The sequence below is a fragment of the Magallana gigas genome, chromosome 10 (assembly GCF_963853765.1).
Source record: "Magallana gigas chromosome 10, xbMagGiga1.1, whole genome shotgun sequence".
In the NCBI taxonomy this organism is placed as follows: Eukaryota; Metazoa; Mollusca; class Bivalvia; order Ostreida; family Ostreidae; genus Magallana; species Magallana gigas.
In genome coordinates, this window is record NC_088862.1 from 1,092,342 (window position 1) to 1,110,029 (window position 17,688).

The 17,688-nt window shown below is 35.6% G+C and overlaps 1 protein-coding gene across 17 annotated transcripts in view; it reads left to right on the forward strand.

The window, feature by feature from the left end:
- Window positions 1–15,624, forward strand: part of LOC105340586 (protein cordon-bleu) — a 50,519-nt gene extending 34,895 nt beyond the window's left edge. For 13 of the 17 annotated variants that reach the window (XM_034449030.2, XM_034449023.2, XM_034449034.2 and 10 more), the window contains 8 exons: window positions 2,468–2,628; window positions 4,252–5,041; window positions 6,288–6,416; window positions 7,131–7,466; window positions 8,071–8,097; window positions 10,179–10,304; window positions 11,783–13,419; window positions 13,746–15,624. In XM_034449030.2, the coding sequence (XP_034304921.2) occupies window positions 2,468–2,628; window positions 4,252–5,041; window positions 6,288–6,416; window positions 7,131–7,466; window positions 8,071–8,097; window positions 10,179–10,304; window positions 11,783–13,419; window positions 13,746–13,796 (3,257 nt within the window). In that variant the 3' untranslated portion in view covers window positions 13,797–15,624. The remainder of the gene's footprint in view (window positions 1–2,467; window positions 2,629–4,251; window positions 5,042–6,287; window positions 6,417–7,130; window positions 7,467–8,070; window positions 8,098–10,178; window positions 10,305–11,782; window positions 13,420–13,745) is intronic. The other 4 variants (XM_034449026.2, XM_034449024.2, XM_034449025.2 and 1 more) reach the window with 4 other exon arrangements.
- Window positions 15,625–17,688: the final 2,064 nt, after the last annotated feature.

The window sequence follows — 17,688 nt, forward strand, 5'->3', positions numbered from 1 at the left end:
CAAGTTGACATTAGTGCTTCTTATTGAACCTGTGAACTTCCATTTTTTTATGGAACTTATGCTTATATATATTAAGTGTGTTAATTTTCAACCAATATGAGTTAAGTAAAGGTTTTATTTCCCAGAGCCCTGGTTGGTGAGAGGATAAAGTAAATGCACAAGTTGGGTAAAAAATTATGTATATTGTTCAAAGTTATGGGAGATCCTTAAAACATGCATTTTTTTTTCATTTCTGTGGCAAGTCCATTATTTAGTACGTAATAGGCTTTGAGGTACAGGTTTTCTCCTTTTATAGCTCTTGCCTTGCAATTATGGTGAAAATTCATAAAAGTTTTATTTTGGAAAATTTGACGAAAAAAGATGACAAATTGGAAAAATAAACATGCATTACCTTTATTAATGTGATATTTACACACCTAAATCTGGAATCTTTTTATAAAGAATCAGTTAATCGGTAATTTGTCACACAGGAAAACTTCTCATAATTATGACATAGAGCCAAATTGAACAATAAGTAAGATATAAATTTGAAACATTAATTCTGTATTGAATTTTTAACACATTGATAAATACATGTATAGTCAATTATGAACTTTGTTTAGGTGTATAAAAGTAAACATTTACCAGTATATTCATCAATACCAGTCAATCTTAATACTGGGTAAGCATCTAAACCTTAGCCTCATAGTCTGATAGACTTGTCTATATAGCAGTAAAACAGTTGATTTTGTAAACTCATTTTATATCAATAAATATATTAAATGATAAAGTTGCTGAATTAATTAAACAACTACCAGTTCTGAACAAAAATGACAAAAGACCTTGTATTAAACAGAATGTTTGTATTAGGATAATAGATAAGAACTGTGGTTGGGGGTGGGGGTGGGGGTGGGGGTGGGGTGGTTTATGGGGTGCCAAGTTCTGATCCCTACAGATAAACATCTGGTCGTGTGTGTGACCCAAACTTAACACGCAGAGTGAGTACGGTGACACTGAGCCGTGTATACACACACTGTAAGCACGTTAAGAGGGGCTCTCACTTCCTTCCTTTTACAAGAAAAAATTGTTTACACAATAACTACACAATAATGTACATAACTGAACTGGGATAAATCTATAACGTTAATTGTGGCTCAATGTCAACATGTGAGGATCAGTATCTGGTGTGACCTCGGACCAGGAACATGGGTCCATGTCTTAGTGCCCGCCGCAGGGGCCAGATCCAAGGTAAGGCCTGGGGGGGGGGGGGCTAAGGAATGGGGGGGGGGGGGGGTTAGTATAGTTATGATACATGTAGTAGCTGTAAACAAATTGTGGTAACATGTCAAATAAAGGTCATAGTGTGTCAGGAAGGAATTCATTGTCAGCTGCAGAGTTTTATCACAAGTTAAAATCATTTAGTGTCACCCTCAATACAATCATTATTATAGACTCTGTATTTTTTAACTCACAGTGCTGAATCTTTGCTATCATTACAGTAAGTAATCAGTTCTGAAGTTAGCGACACAGAAGTTATTTAACTTGTTATATTAATAGGTCGGAAAAGTTCAGATATATATAGATAATTAAAATTTACCTTTAAGAAAATAACGGGAATGTGAAAATGCATGTCCATTTAATCATTTTCAGGTAAGTTAAACATTTGATTTGAAGATGGTATACAATATAAGAGGAATATTTTTCATACAAGTCATTGCACAGAGGTAGAATTCATGTTACAGTAATATTTATATAGATATCGAAAACTGAGAAGTACTCAACTCTTCAGTTATTTTTAACGGTATAAAAAAGTTATTTGGAATTCAGGAAAATGTGTCCTTTCACATGTGACGTTTCAATTCCACGAGCAATTTGTGTCAAAGCATTGACTGACAGAGAACAAGGAAAGTAAACTGTTAGTTCAGTGAAGTTTGAACAAACCGTCAACAAGGAATATTAAAACTAACACCAATGTGAACTATCTATTAATATAAAAAAAAAATTGATAGAGTACTCTGAATTTGAAAATGACCAGTGCACAATGTACTGGAAATGGTTTGTTCAATATAACATATCAAATCTATATTCTTTTGATTGTATATAATACCAATAAATGAATTAAGTATGACGGTCTCTGATTAAATATAGTAATAGATGCCTTATGTATATCATGTATATATGGTCATATATCATTATAGTTGAAATAAGCATGGTCATTTTAGATAAGCTCTTTGTGCATGGTCATAATTGAATTATATATAATGTCACATATGCTGAGCTGTAAATGTAGACATGGTCAATATAAATCAAATATGGTCGTTATAGATGAATTACGTGATATCAATATGGATGAATGATTTGACCATTCATTTACCCCCTCTCTTGTTTAACGTAGCAGCTATTCACTTCTTTATATGGTCATTAAAGATAAATTATTGCCTTATATAGATATAACTTGCTTCTCACTAACCCTCCCCACTGATTTCAGTAATGTTGGACGGAGCCAAGTCGATGCCAGACCTGTCTATAGGGCGGAGCCAGTCCATGAAGACGGATGCCCCCACCACACCCTACATGCCGATGGCCGGGGAGGGCAAAAAGAAAAAGGGCTTCTTCTCCTTCCTGAAAAAGGACAAGAAATTCACTGTGGTAAGTTAGGACAAGAAATTAACTGTCAGTGGTAATTCAGAACAAGAAATTCACTGTGGTAAGTTAGGACAACAAAATCACTGTGGTAAGTTAGGACAAGAAATTAACAGTAGTAAGATATGACAAGAAATTCACTGTCACAGTGGTAGGTCAGGTAAATTAGGACAACAAATCCATGGTGGTCATTGATCTAATGAGAGTTGTGGAGGGTAGGGGAATCATCGTTGTTAAATGATATTGGAAAAATGGAATCCAAGGGGAAGACTAAAGTGAATAAGACAATGTACTAATCTCTCAGAAAGTAAAGGGGTTAAGAAAGTGGGCGCTTACGATGTGGATTCGGCAGGAATCTGGGTGCACAAGAATAGTGAAAATTTCATTGATTAATTTTGGACATTTTTCGAATAATAACCGTTATTTGGTTTCTGTTGGACGTAGAATGGGCAGAAAAATGTTTGAAATGCAAAAGGTTTTGTCATAATATGGGCCTAAATATAGCAACACGGCGGAATTGATGCAAAATCGTACTTATTTACAGCTGTTTTTAAATGATTCTGATGTCTCTGGGTCTTCTCTCCACAAATTTTAAACTTGTAAAGATGACTTAATTCAACATTAAAAACGTCGCTTTTTAAAAAAAGATGGAGAGATGACCCAGAGATGACTAATTATATACCTTTTCAAAATATTTTTGGAAGATAATAAAACAAAGTCCAAAGATATGACAATATTGTCTCCAACACTACTTTATACCGCAATTTTCAAAGCCTCGCATGGCTCACTGGTTTCGGTCTGGATTTTGAAGACATTCACGCAGTGTTTTGGGTTCAAATCCTGCTCGAGACTCAAATTAACTTTTTTAAAAACTTTTTTTTTAATTGTATGTTGATATAACATTATGTTGAATTATACTAGGATACCGGTATATTTTGATTAGTCGTTATTGATTTCTGCCGTATGAACACTATTTTCTATTCTTATTACTAGTTTATTATGATATACAGTATAATTCAATTAAAATATATATGCATGTGTATTAAAATTTCCAATATAAAGTTTTATCGGTTTACCCCTCATTTCCCTTTTCAGAAAGCTTGTGAGTTTTATTCAATAGCCAGAATAGACTTGTACTTAAACTCTCTCAACACAATATAGTTTGAGTAATCAATTTTTGTTGAAACCTGTACATAGCATTTCGAGGATATAGACATTTAAACCCCAATTGGTTCGTGTCGATGGTTCCTGCAAACTCACTATCTTGTGCGCCCAGTTTCTTTAATAAATAAGAGTTGTGGGGGGGAGGGGTGTTTCTTGTTAGATACCTGGTAATTAAAAATTGGGAATCATTAGTAAACACATTCTAAATACTTATAAAGTACATGTAACTTTGATGAAAAAAATAATTATCTGTAATCCGTTTTGATATTATTCTCTAGGTGCATTTAAATATATATGTATATTAATTTTTGCAAGTCTTAGGAACTTGACGTATACAATGGTAATTAAATGTATATCGGTGAACCATGAAATATCTTTACAAATACTAAATGAAATATTTCTTCACTCGTGGTAGAAAAATGACATAACTTAATTCTCAAGTGAGAATATAATTTTATATTTCAGTCCATGCAGGCGGACCTCAATCACGCGGGAAAATCACGGTCATCCTCCAGCTCTAGGAGGGAAGGGGGAAGCCCCCCTGCCATGCGAAAGAAAACAGAGAGGATGGAACGGCCCAAATCCATGTATGTCACATCAACCGCAGATGTCGCAGTGAATGGACAAAAAACAATCCCTGCTTCATCCAGTGAATTTGACGTCAGGGGACGAAGTGGTCCCTCTGTGCAAGTGAAATCTGCCCCCGCTCTGAGCTCTGTAAAAGAGGTCCCCACAGCGGGACCTCCTGTTAAATCAGGGAAGAAAAAACGTGCTCCCCCTCCCCCACAACAAGTGAAAGCTCCCCCTAACTCTAATGTAGTGACTGCTGAAATCACAGTAGAAAGCAAACAGACGACGCCTCTACAGGCCGATTCACGGATCCCAGAAATCACACCATCCAATCAACAACTAGCTCACAAATTTCATTCCAGGAACAGTTCGGACTCGAGTGGCTACCACGAATTGACTCTTAGTGGTGCCGAGTCACCAGACACCGCCAAAATAGAGGAAAACTTAGAACTCCAGATCTCCACGGACCTAGCGTCCGGTGCGAGAAACAAACACAGTGGAGACAGTGGAATACAGGATATGTCTTCTCCTCGACGCAAAGTCCGACCAGGAATCGACAACCTGGAAACCGGATCCAGTCAGACATTGCCACTCGATAAAACCGGGAAAAAGGAGAACCCTCGATCACAGTCACTGGAGCGAACACTCGGTGCTAAGAAGAAGAAAGCCCCACCCCCTCCTCCAGGTACAGTGTGCGAGTGTAGAGGTGTTACAATCACTGGACATGTTCTCCCACTTTGACCCATTTTCAAATAGTTTCTTTCATACATGTATTAGAACTTGTTCTTTTAAGGTACAACACCATTTTATAAAGTTTTAGAGTTATCTTTTCTTATTGGTGTATGTTGTGCCTTAATTGTACATGGTATCTGATATATATCTATAAATAAATAGCCAATTTGATCATAGCATCTGGTATATGTATGATAATAGTAAGGTACATCATTATTCAAGAATAACTGTACTTAGTACAAGTATGTACTGTGGAATCATTAGAATTCATGGGGGCTCAATTTTCGTAGAATTTGTGGGAAGCCCTCCTTCACAAATTTACATTCTGGACATGAACAAAGTTAGAAAAAGTTTTCTTTGTTTCTGGAACTGACAACTGACATATCTACAAAATAACATCCCTACATATAACCAAAATCCCACGATCCACGAAGATTGCTCCCAGTGAATTCAAATGAATCCACAGTGTATAGTGATAAAGTATATTGTAGTCAAGCGTCATTGTAATCTTATAAAAAGGATAATTGTTTCCAATTTTGTTAAAGAAAATTCTGAATTCAGTTGTGATCATTAAAGTTTTTAAATTTTGATAAAGAAAAAAACTTTTTGGAAACATTATTAAAATGAAACTTTATATGATGTTCCATTACACTGGAGTCCATCTTTTTAGAAACCCAATCTAAATTATCAGTTAAGTTCTTTAGATTTATTCATCACAGAAAAAAAATTGTCAGTCCAAATTTCTTACAACTTTTGTACAGTAGTGTATTGATGAAAAAATGCAAAAATGATAGAAATTATCATTACATGAGACCGATTTGTTTGACAAACAAAAGGAGACAATTATTTCTATTTAGTCATGATAGATTTGCTTTTCAAATGGGAATCACGATGGAATCATGAGGTCATGGGGTCGTGCAGAGATTGTGGATTTTCACAACTATAAATGATGACATGCTCTCTTTATATACAAGACCCATCACAGAAAATAGTTATCCACAAATACTAAAAACTTCAGACAACCCAATATTTAACCACCATGAACTGATTCCATGGTGTTTCCTTTCTGCTGTCACATTTATACTCACCCGGAGTGTATTAACTGCTGCTTCACTAACAGGCCTGTCGGTGAGGGGAGTCTGGCGTTTGCCGTGATTTCTTGTTTTTAGAGTGCTCTGTTTTCTGCACCCCTTATCTAGGTCATGCTCCACCCTCTGAACCGCTCTCTGTTTCCGTCAAGGCGACCATTCCTAAGCCCGCCCGGAAATCCTCCGACTCTACCGCCCCTGCTGCTACCTCTTCCCCCCGCCCCGCCTCCATGTCTAAAAGTAAGTTACCAAGGTTACCGCTGTATAATCCTGGGGTCAAAGGTTATAGTGGGTTTTTTTTAAAGGACAAGTATTTAAAGTAGATTTTCTGAAATTTTTAAGTATCAATTTGCTATGTAATAATATGCAACCTAATCAATCAACTAAATGTATGAAAAAAGGAAGATTAAAATGTTCATCAATTTCAAAATAATGAATAAAAACAGTTGTCATTGTGTGTGCTTTGCAATAACAGAAAATACTAAAAATGGCTCAATAAGTGTGAAATATCAAATGAATACACATTAAGTTTAGAGACAAATGTTACAGGATTTTGAATACAGTATCAATCAGTGATAATTTGTTTATCAATACAAGAGATATCCTTGAGAATGAGGTGTTGTGTAAATACCTAAATGTCAGCTTATGGAGACCAAAATATGAGGTCACGTTAAACTTGCATTGAACATATTTATACGGTAATTTAATAACAATTCAATGCTAGTTGTAATGTACAGTAACTGTAGCTGTTTTTCATCACAGATTTTTTCTTTCACAATAATCACAGTGACTCTGGAGTGCAGTGTGTGTGTGCTAGCTTACATCAGTCTCATCTCTTTTTCACTTTAGTAGTATTTTCCCAAATATATCCACTTGTAGGTATGTGTTTCATTTTAAATTAAGACCTGTTAAATAAAATTATCTCTGTATGCATCCATTCTATTCCCTGTACAGAAGATGATACTTTAGCCATCCATGCGGTTCTAGACGACCTTGACAATCACCTTGGTGATGACCTTGAAAATCACCTCGGTGAAGACCTTGAGGAGGGAGAGGACCAGATGATGATGGTGGAGAATGGTGACCTTACTGTGGAGGAGGTGGACACTCCCCGGCCCCTGAAGCCGTGCTTCGTGGCTCCACCCCCGCCGGACGAGCCCCCACCAGAGGACGGGGAGGTAGTCAGCTACAGTGACATCATGGGGGTCAAGGTCGACACCGTTGACATCGGCACGGAGACCAGCGATGACAGCACATCTTTCGATCAGGAGAGTCCCAAAAGCTCACCAAGTATGTATAAACGTCATCATGAATTCTGTGTAGTTTGTTCTGATATGTTGATTATGATATTTTGGAAAAAATTGATAAGGGAGTGTGCCATGGCTGCCCATGCTTAAAGTTCACCGGCAAAATGCTGGGAAAAAAATCCTTCTGATCATAGTAATGAATAAATTAATGCACAATTTTTGATTAGTACATATATCCTAGAATTGTCATGGACTAGTCGCTTGTTATGGGTGAAGTTATGTCTGGGGATTTAGTTAGTTTAGAAAATATTCAGTTCTAGATTATTCTAAAAATAAAACACATTAGATAGGACTAAATTTCTATTTCTCTCATTTGTACAATGATGTACATGTATGTTTTCTATTGGTGGTTTGGAACATTAGTTTTTAAAAACATGTGTATAATTTGGATCTTCTTTGGGAAGGGAAATATTACAATGTGTCTAATTTTTTCTTGCTGTTCACAATATGGCATTGCATAGAAATGATTGTACTATGCCAATAATTTTTCTACCAATTCTCCATGTACGAGAGAAGCACCTTTTTGTTGGCATGGCAATAGATGCAGCTTTTATCATATAGTTTTTCTTCACCGTTTTTAATTATAGAGTTTCAGTCAAGCGTCAGACACACAAGTAAGATATGACAGCAGAAGTGTGATATTGATGTATCTAACCTCGTATCAAACAAACCATGTATCGCTATAATATCATATCAAAATCTCCCATTAATATACAGAATATATCACATACATATCAACAAACCATGTATCATCGTAATACCATAGAGCACCTGTGATATTTGTGTATCACGTATCAACAAGCCAACCAATGTATCACACTAGTATTGTACAACTGTCACTAAATGTCACTTGTGTATCATGTGTCAGTCAGCCATTTATCAACTCAATATTGTAAAACTTCTATATATAAGAGTATAAGTCATCAACACAAAACCCTTGTACAGTCACACACCCTTTCCCCCTCCAACACCCCCCCCCCCCCAAAAAAAAAAAATTATGCTTATCTTCATTATAAATTAATTGCTTTCATTGTTTTCGATATTTGCCCAAACGTAGAGCAATGTAACCTACATCATTTTTTTCACCCATTTTATGTCATCTGCCTCTAATTTACATCACCGACTGACAAAATGTCAATTTGTTTGCGTAACTGTAGAGTACAGAGCTAGGACACAGAATTTATAGAATGCACTCTCTGTTGAATGCCTTCCTGATCCTGTTCTGTAACTAATTAACAGTTAATTAACTCACTGCAGAGCCACAGCAATTACCATGTAACTGGATTTTTCTGTTGGGTGCCACTTTTTGCTAAATTTGCTATTATTGTTATTGCAAGTATCATCTCAGATGCAAAAAAAATAAAATTACAAAAAACGTTTAATTGATTTTGTCAGAGTTATTGGAGTAGATGATGTTTGGAAATTGCAAAAAGTACAGAAAATAAATAAATGCACCTGTTTTGTAATCAAACTGCAAATATTTGCACCTGCATGAAAAATCAATTATGTGGTAATTTCCAGCCTGTGTAGGCTCGTCAAGTCATCAGTAGGGGGCTAATAGTCATCACAAAGTCTGATTAATTCTTTAATGTGTAATGCTAGATATTCAGCTCGTACAGTACAACTCAACACTGACGTAAATAGGTTACCTCTCTAACTTGAAACCTGTTTAATCCGATAATTTTATCATACAAGAAAACTTGATTGAAAATCTGATAGTTTTCATGGCAATTATTGAAATAAATATTTTTTGGGAAATGGTCACTGAACCTTCAGATCAAAGACATAACTGAACAAGTGAATAGATAAAAGGGTCAGGGAAAGGCTAGACAAATATTAGGGGATTAAAAGACAACTTGACTTAATAACCTTGCACACTAACCCTTTGTTGAATTAATATGAACATGCATGCAGAAAAGTTGTCTTTTCCTCTGATATATCTGTATGATTATGATAGCATCAGGTTTCAGAGTTCTTTTGGTATTTTGTGTATTAAATAACACTATTGTATGAATTTGGGTTGTATTGTATTTGATTTCAATTGTAAGATATGTGTATAGATTCAAAAGAATATTGTCTTTCAAATCTGAATGAGATATAGAAGAAAAACCTGGTTATCTTTCAAGCTGCACTAAAGCATGTTGTTGTTCAGTGTTACTTAGGACTGAAATTTGATTGGATGAAATAAAAGTAAATTTGATTATAACTTTGATACTTGTTTCAATGTTACTGATTGGCTGATTTTATACTAAATTGTTAGGTAACACTGAACATGATTGGTCAGCAATAGACCAGAGATTCTTATCTACCTCTGTTTATTCCCTTTTGTATCTGTAAGGGGCTCCTCTGGAGGGAGCATGCAGTGTACCTGTATTACCTTGGTAAATGAACTTTTGATTTGAAATCAGTTTTGATGGAAAAAATACTTTCAAAAATATTTTTATGTAAAGAAATTGAGCACAGAATCTTTAAAGATATTATATTTTAAATATGAGACATTTTTATCAGAAAAATCTCTGATAACACTTTACAATGCCCCTTTTTGTTGAAATTTCAATAGTAAACTAGTAATCCCAGGCTCTCATTAGATACTGACTCTTCCTGTCCCACTGTTGTCCCCCCCCCCCCCTCCAGAGGAGCTCCTGAGCTGGAGTCCTGCTTTCTGTTGTTGACTGTTTTCTGTTGCCCCTCACAGCGCAGAGTCGGGCGGAGAGTCGCACCAGCATGGCCTCCGTGACAACCATTGATGAGATCAACATGGGCTTTGAGCTGGCCATACTGGCGGGACAGGAAGCCATGCTAGAGGAGTCCAGCGAGGAAGGTAAAACCAGTCCCTGGCAGGCAAGGGAGCAGTGTAAAACTAGGACATGTCTAGTGACAGGCGATGGGGCAGTGTAAAACTAGGACCTGCCCAGCCAGTCTGTCTGTGTGTCAGTGTGCTCTGCGCCCTAATATCTTATGCACGGTCAGCTATGTTGGTCTATATTAATCTGTTTAATCCCGGTATGGCCTTGTGTCTTATCACTGATTATACTGCATGTGTGTCTGCACTTGAATAACCCCATACTTATGATCCATGCACTTACATATCTACCAAGAGCTCAACAGGAAATATGTTACATTATATATGCATGTTTATATCCATATGTAAGCATATAAAGCAATGCTTAAAGGAAGAATATTGAACATTTACCCCCCAAAAATGAACATTAAATAGCCAAAAAAATTGATTGCATAATTATACACCAAACATATCGAGTGTATAGAGCATAGACTTTGCAAAAAATGAATTTTAACTTTACAATATAAAAAGTTCTCAAAACCATGAATTGTAACGATCATATCATTACACATTCATTGTCATGTTGAATTTTTTAAATGTCCATGAATGTAAGAATCTGTTGAAAACATTTTTATCTTTGACATCATCGAAAATTGGTAGTCCAGATATGGAAGGAACCTGCAACATCCTTATGAAATGAAACACTTTGACTTGTGTGTTACAAATAACTTAATTCTTATATAGAATTGTCTTATATATTTAGTGAAATGAGCACAAAGAGTTTGTAAAACATAATACATCACTGAAATTGTAACATTAATTTAAATTGTGGAGAAACTATAACAGTTATTTAATTAGCTGTGTGGAGCATCTATAATGGTTATTTAGCTGTGTGGAGAAACTATGAAAGTAATTAGCTGTGTGGAGAAACTTAACAGTTATTTAGCTGTGTGGAGAAACTATAACTGATGCAGTTATTTAAAATTAGCTGTGTGGAGAAACTATAAAATTTATTTAGTTGTGTGGAGAAACTATAACAGTTATTTAGTTGTGTGGAGAAACTATAATAGTTAGTAAGCTGTGTGCAGTGACTTATATACATGTATAGGTTTGATGTGGATTGATTACTAATGTTGTGTTATAGAGAATAGTAGCAGTCCCATTTTATGTACAGTACTGGTACAATAAGTCTGTATCATTGAGGTTAGTTCCCAGTCATTTGTTGTTACTAGCTTGTATAAGAGAACATTGGCATTTTTAATTCAACCAATTATGTATTTGCATATAGTTGATCAGCAAAAGCAAACCTGTGTGTGATTATGATACAGTTAGGTATTACAAATGTATTAAAATGTAACAGAATTGTTGTGATAGTTGTTTCACTAGCCAGCATTAAATCCAGGGGTTGGGATGGGATGTTGATATTTGTATTTCCTAAAACTCAACTTCTTTTTTTATGAATATACACTTTTACACCATAGCTGAATTCATATGATTTATAATTTTGGATATTTCAGATGAAGAGGAATACAAAAACGAGATGGCCCACTTTGTGGAAAGGATGAACAAAGAAGTGGTCAACCAGAAACCTGCAGTGGAGGCCGGATCAAACCAGACGGAACCAGATTCAGAACCGAAGCAGAAAATCTCTGTCCAGGTGGCCAAACTGGATTTCTCTAGTGTGGACAGTTCACCCTGTGAAAGTCCGAGGGAAAATAAAAAGTCAGCTCAGCGCGACAGTGAGGTGTCCGAAATCACTTACAGCTTCACTGTCGACTCGGTTCCTCCAGGGTTCCAAGAGACCGAGGAGGCTAAAGGTCAGCAAAATGATGTCAAAGGTCAAGAGGAGGAGGAAGAAGAGGAGTATTCAGAGACAATAACAGAGGTGATTTATCCTCTTTCCTCCTCCAGTGATGGACCCGGGAGTCCCCGGCGGATTCCGGACTTGGACTCTCCTAAAGAGCATGTTAAACCTCTGGTTGAAAACCCGAAAGAGACTGTTAAAGCGCAGCCCCAGGTTCCAAGTCAAGAGACTGCTACTAAACAGGCAGAGGTGGAAAAACCCAAAGAAGTGAAACAGGAGAAGGAAAAACCCAAAGAAGTGAAGCATGAAAAGGAGGAATTTGTTTTGACTTTCGATGATTTACAGAATGTTGATTTCACAGGACCAAAGAAAAAGAAACCACAGAGCTTGAATCTAAAGACAGACACCAAGCCTCCCGGTGAGGAGGTCAAGAGACGGTCGGGGAGGAAGTCCCCCGCGGTCGTCACCTCCCCAGTGTTAGTGTTAGAGGAACTCCGATCTCGATTCCGCTCCGACGGCGACGAGAATGTGTTACTAACTCCATTAAAGAAGAGCGGTTCAAGTATCAAGGACCGTTGTAATGAACTGAGTTTTACTCCGAGCTCTGAGGGCGAACAAGAGCATGTGATGGAGGAGAAGTCTATTTCACTGATGGCTCTTCCCATTGTGAAGTCTTCGGAGCGTTTGGTTCCTGATAATTCTGTGGTAGAAAAACTTGATCTCTCCAAAGATGTGACAGATGGTTTGTCAGAGTCCAAGAGTGTAGCAAATAATGAGATAAATGAAGACAGTGTGAATAACAATGAACCTTCTCAGAATGACAGTGACTCTGCACCGAGCTCAGCTCGAGATAGCTTAAACTATAACTCGGCGCCGAGCTCAGCTCGAGGAAGTGTGAGCAGTATGGATGTGGGCCCCATGGAACAAATGCAGCAACAGATCCAGGTCTGGCAGACACAGCTAGAACAGAATCAGAACCTGCTGGCCTCCCAGCCAGTCCCTACAGACGAAAACTCCATACAGCTACAGAACCAGCTCAAAGCTCAGATAGAGATCCAAAAACAGATGCTTGCTCAGATGCAGAAGAGTATGGAGACCCTAGCTGCTCAGGCCACGTCTGTGTCACAGGATTCCCCACGGAATAGTATGGAACCGGCGGAACAGTCCGCTATCCCTGCTCCCATTCCTAGTCCGCCCATGCTGCCGCAGATGAGGATGAAGTCAGACTCCATGGACAAAGAGAAGAAGGCCAAGAAGCGAAGCAGCAAGAAGTTTGAGCCCAAACTCGATCCACGGGAAGAGCTGATGATTCAGATCCGGGGTTTCCAGGGGCGGGGCGCCCTGAAAAAGGTCAGTAACTCCTGCTTATGATCAGACATGACAAGTTTTGATCTACTGTACAGCATGTCAATCAGAAGAGTTGCCTGTAGGTCAGGTGTGTGACTGTTCGCTCCTTAATTTACCAGGCTCAGAATTTCATTGTCTTGTGTTATTTTTTTAAAGAATATTTCATATTTCTATTTTCCATGTGCCAGTTACAGATGATAATTAATGCAAAGTAAAATGACATCATCAATTTTGTGATTATGTATTCTTAATGTCAACACAATTATGTAGGTTAAATAATCAATCTATAAATAACGACCATTTGTTCACATATAGCTTTTACTTAATAGGTTCAGTTGAAACAAACAAAATGGGTGTCTGGACCAGGGGTCACACAGTAACCATAGCAACAGTATCTGCCATGGCAGGGTTAGCCTCATCCATGATGTGAAGTTCGGGAATTTTAACAGCAGAACAACTGATCTGAAGCTTAAACAATTCAACAACAGCTGAAGGGTCAATCTGCAGGGGTCATGAACTTCTGAACCAAAGTACATGCATTAATGTTAAGGTCAAGGGTCAAGGTTGTATAAAGTGATGGCTGAGATGTTCAAATCAAAACTGAAGTAAAAGCTGTACCTTGTTGTTACAGTTCTGTGACGACGACAAATTCATTTTTCAATATGGATTCAACATTAACCATTTGATGTAGCTGTTACATACTGAAACATATTTAATCAGTCCATTTACTAGTCTTCCAAAGAAGTTTGATCACCAGTCATATGACACAGATTTCAACCAATGAATGAAGAGATTTATTGATCTAGTTTCAATAAAGCATTTCCAAATCAACAGATTATTGTACATGTAATGGTCATGTAATACATGTATAAATGTGATATTCTGAGCTATGAAGTGTGTATTCATCAATAGTTATTTTTTATGCAATAAAATAAATGATGCTTTTTTGATAACAACGTTAACATTTTATCATCATTATAAATTCAATATTTTCACTACAAAATAGATGTACATTTTTTTTTTTTCCAAAATAGATGTACATATATCTGTTGGTTTTGGCTGGTCAAAAAATAGCAGCAGCCATTTTTTTCTCAAAGTAAGGATTTTTTTCTCTTTTCTTCATTGATAATCAACCATCACACATTTTATTTTGTTTTATACTCTTTATATTGGCACAGATAATCATTTATAGTTACATGAAATCAAATTCAAAACATCAGGTGTGCTTGTATGTGATCTTTACGTTGTACTATCACTGGAAGCCTGTGTTGTATATATGTTTTATTGATGTTCATATGTTGAAAAAAAGTGCAATTTAAAGTTGACCAGTTTATTCATGTTTTTTTTTAGTTTTGTTAAATGTACGTGAATTGTAAATATATATGCACATGTGTATAATGCGTATTCAAAAAGAGTGTTCATTTAGTTAGAGTCAGCATATATAAGAAATGGACAGCTAGATCAATGTGACTTGTTGGGAATTTAGTTACACTGCGTGAAAGATGGAGTGATTTACCCCTTAAATTTAGGGCAGGTCTGATTTTACATGTTTTTCTAGTATTTTTGTATAACCTGTGATGAAGAGAAACTATTTAGGTTTGTAACTATGTAACCAGAGGACTTTTACTACATAATTAGAACAACATTACACTGATGTCAAGGTCAGTATATATTTCTACTAATATCAAAAAGTGTGTAATGAATATTCATTGATTAGAGTCAGAATATGTAGTTATAATACGCGGTATGCATATTCATACAGTATGAAATCTTTGAATTTAGACAGTTCATTTTCATGATAAATAATTATAAACATTTTAGTCAGGAAGAGGTATGCAAAAAATTGTTATGCATAAAATGCTATTTCAAAATGAATTATAAATGCAATTCAATTTATAGTTAGAATATACCGGTATATAATATTAAACTACAGATTCGTTTTAAAACAATGAAACTCTAAATTTTATTCTGAATTGAGATTATAGTTTGCGATGAAAATGTATATTGTGATAAGGAAAAATCTTGGGGTAAAAATGACAATTGGACACAAGATCAAAAGCTTATTACAGTAGCTGTATTTATTCACCACGACCAATATGTATCTCAGATGTGGATATATTTTTTTATTTGTATATTATCAATTGTATACACGTGTATATTGAAGGCTTTGTGAAAAACCAAGGCCAGCATTAAAAATACGAAATTTTACCTTGTTCTTTGTTTCTTTTATTGGAGGACATTTTACTTTTGGGATAATCTGTTTATTACTACGGATTACTCGGCGGAACCTCCCGGTTCGGAAAAACTTAGTTCCCTAATAATCCTAAACTGACATTGAAATCAAAGTATCCGCGAATGAATAACCATTATTGTTATATGATTTACAATAACAGATTTCTTTATTGTTATATGATTTACAATAACAGATTTCTTTATTGTTATATGATTTACAATAACAGATTTCTTTATTGTTATATGATTTACAATAACAGATTTCTTTATTGTTATATGATTTACAATAACAGATTTCTTTATTGTTATATGATTTACAATAACAGATTTCTTTATTGTTATATGATTTACAATAACAGATTTCTTTATTGTTATATGATTTACAATAACAGATTTCTTTATTGTTATATGATTTACAATAACAGATTTCTTCAGTAAGGTTTTATCTTACCTGTGGTTTACATTTAAGTCATTGTGTCAATTTAAATTAAAGGAATAGTCTATATGGTATCAACATTAATATAACAATATAAGAACTTTAATAAAAATTACTGATGGTGAAAATTTACAACGGATAATTCCTTCAGAATAAAGTTGATCTGATCGGAGGATAGCAGAGATCACTGCGGCATAAGTGCGATTTGTACATTACATCACCCTTTTAATGATATATAAAGTTTTAAAATTAGTTGCATCTGCCATACACTTTGTTTTATAAATAATAACATATACTGAGAAGTTCATTACTTTTGATCAGGCAATCTTGTAGCAGGTTTGAACAGTATTTCCCCAATTAAACAAAGAGGGACAACTGCGAATTTCGTATGGAATATTGAAACACGGTTATCTTTCTTAACACTAGCCTATCCTCGTCGATTCTTGTATGCAACCTGCTAAAATGCATACCGTAAATTAAAGAAGTCAAGCTATCTATCAAGCATTTTACTGTAACTAAGTTCTAGTGCGTTCGCCAAGGTGCGTTGTATGAAAATGTTGGCAAGGGAAGATTTTTTTAAAGAGATGCAAACCTCAAGAATTAATTTTCAAGGAGTATGTATTAAATCATAACACATCGATATCCTGAATGTACGATATCAGTGCATGGTAATAGTCTACAGATATGTCAAAGATATCCGGTATCTATGTGCTCAGTGGATCAGGGCATCATTGCGATAACAATTCATTTCAATTTCACGACGGTTTGATAAAACAGAATAAGATGTCCGTATGTAGTAAATACACAATAGCCCATGGTTACAATAGTCTCATTACACAATACTGTGATAATATGATAGTTTAAAGTCACAATTTTGTGATTACACATTAATTCAATATTACAGTGATGTAGTTACATAAAAGTTCAATGTCATAATAGTCTTTATACACAATAGTTCAATATTACAATGGTGTGATAACACAATAGTTAAGTGTCACAATTTTGTTAACACAATAGTCTACATAGTGTCAAAATGATGTAATTACCGAATTGTCCAATCACATAATGATGTTATAACACATTAGTCCAATGTTACAATGGTGTGATTACACACTTGTTCAATGTAACAATGGTGTGATCATACACTTGTTCAATGTAACAATGGTGTGATCACACACTTGTTCAATGTTAAATGATATGATCACACACTTGTTCAATGTCACAATGGTGTGATCACACACTTGTTCAATGTCACAATGGTATGACTACACACTTGTTCAATGTCACAAAAGTGTGATATATTGTCAAATAGTCAAATTACACCATAGAATGATACCATTACAGAGCAATGTCACAGTTGTGTGATTACACAATTGTTCAGTGTCAAATTGGTGTGATAACACAATAATGAGTGTCACAAATGTATGATTACACAACAGTTCAATGTCACAATGATGTGATTACATGATAGTTCATTTCCACAATGGACACACTTGTTCAATTTAACAAAAGTGTGATTACACACTTGTTCAATGTCACAATGGTGTGATTACACACTTGTTCAATGTCAAAATGGTGTGATTACACACTTGTTCAATGTCACA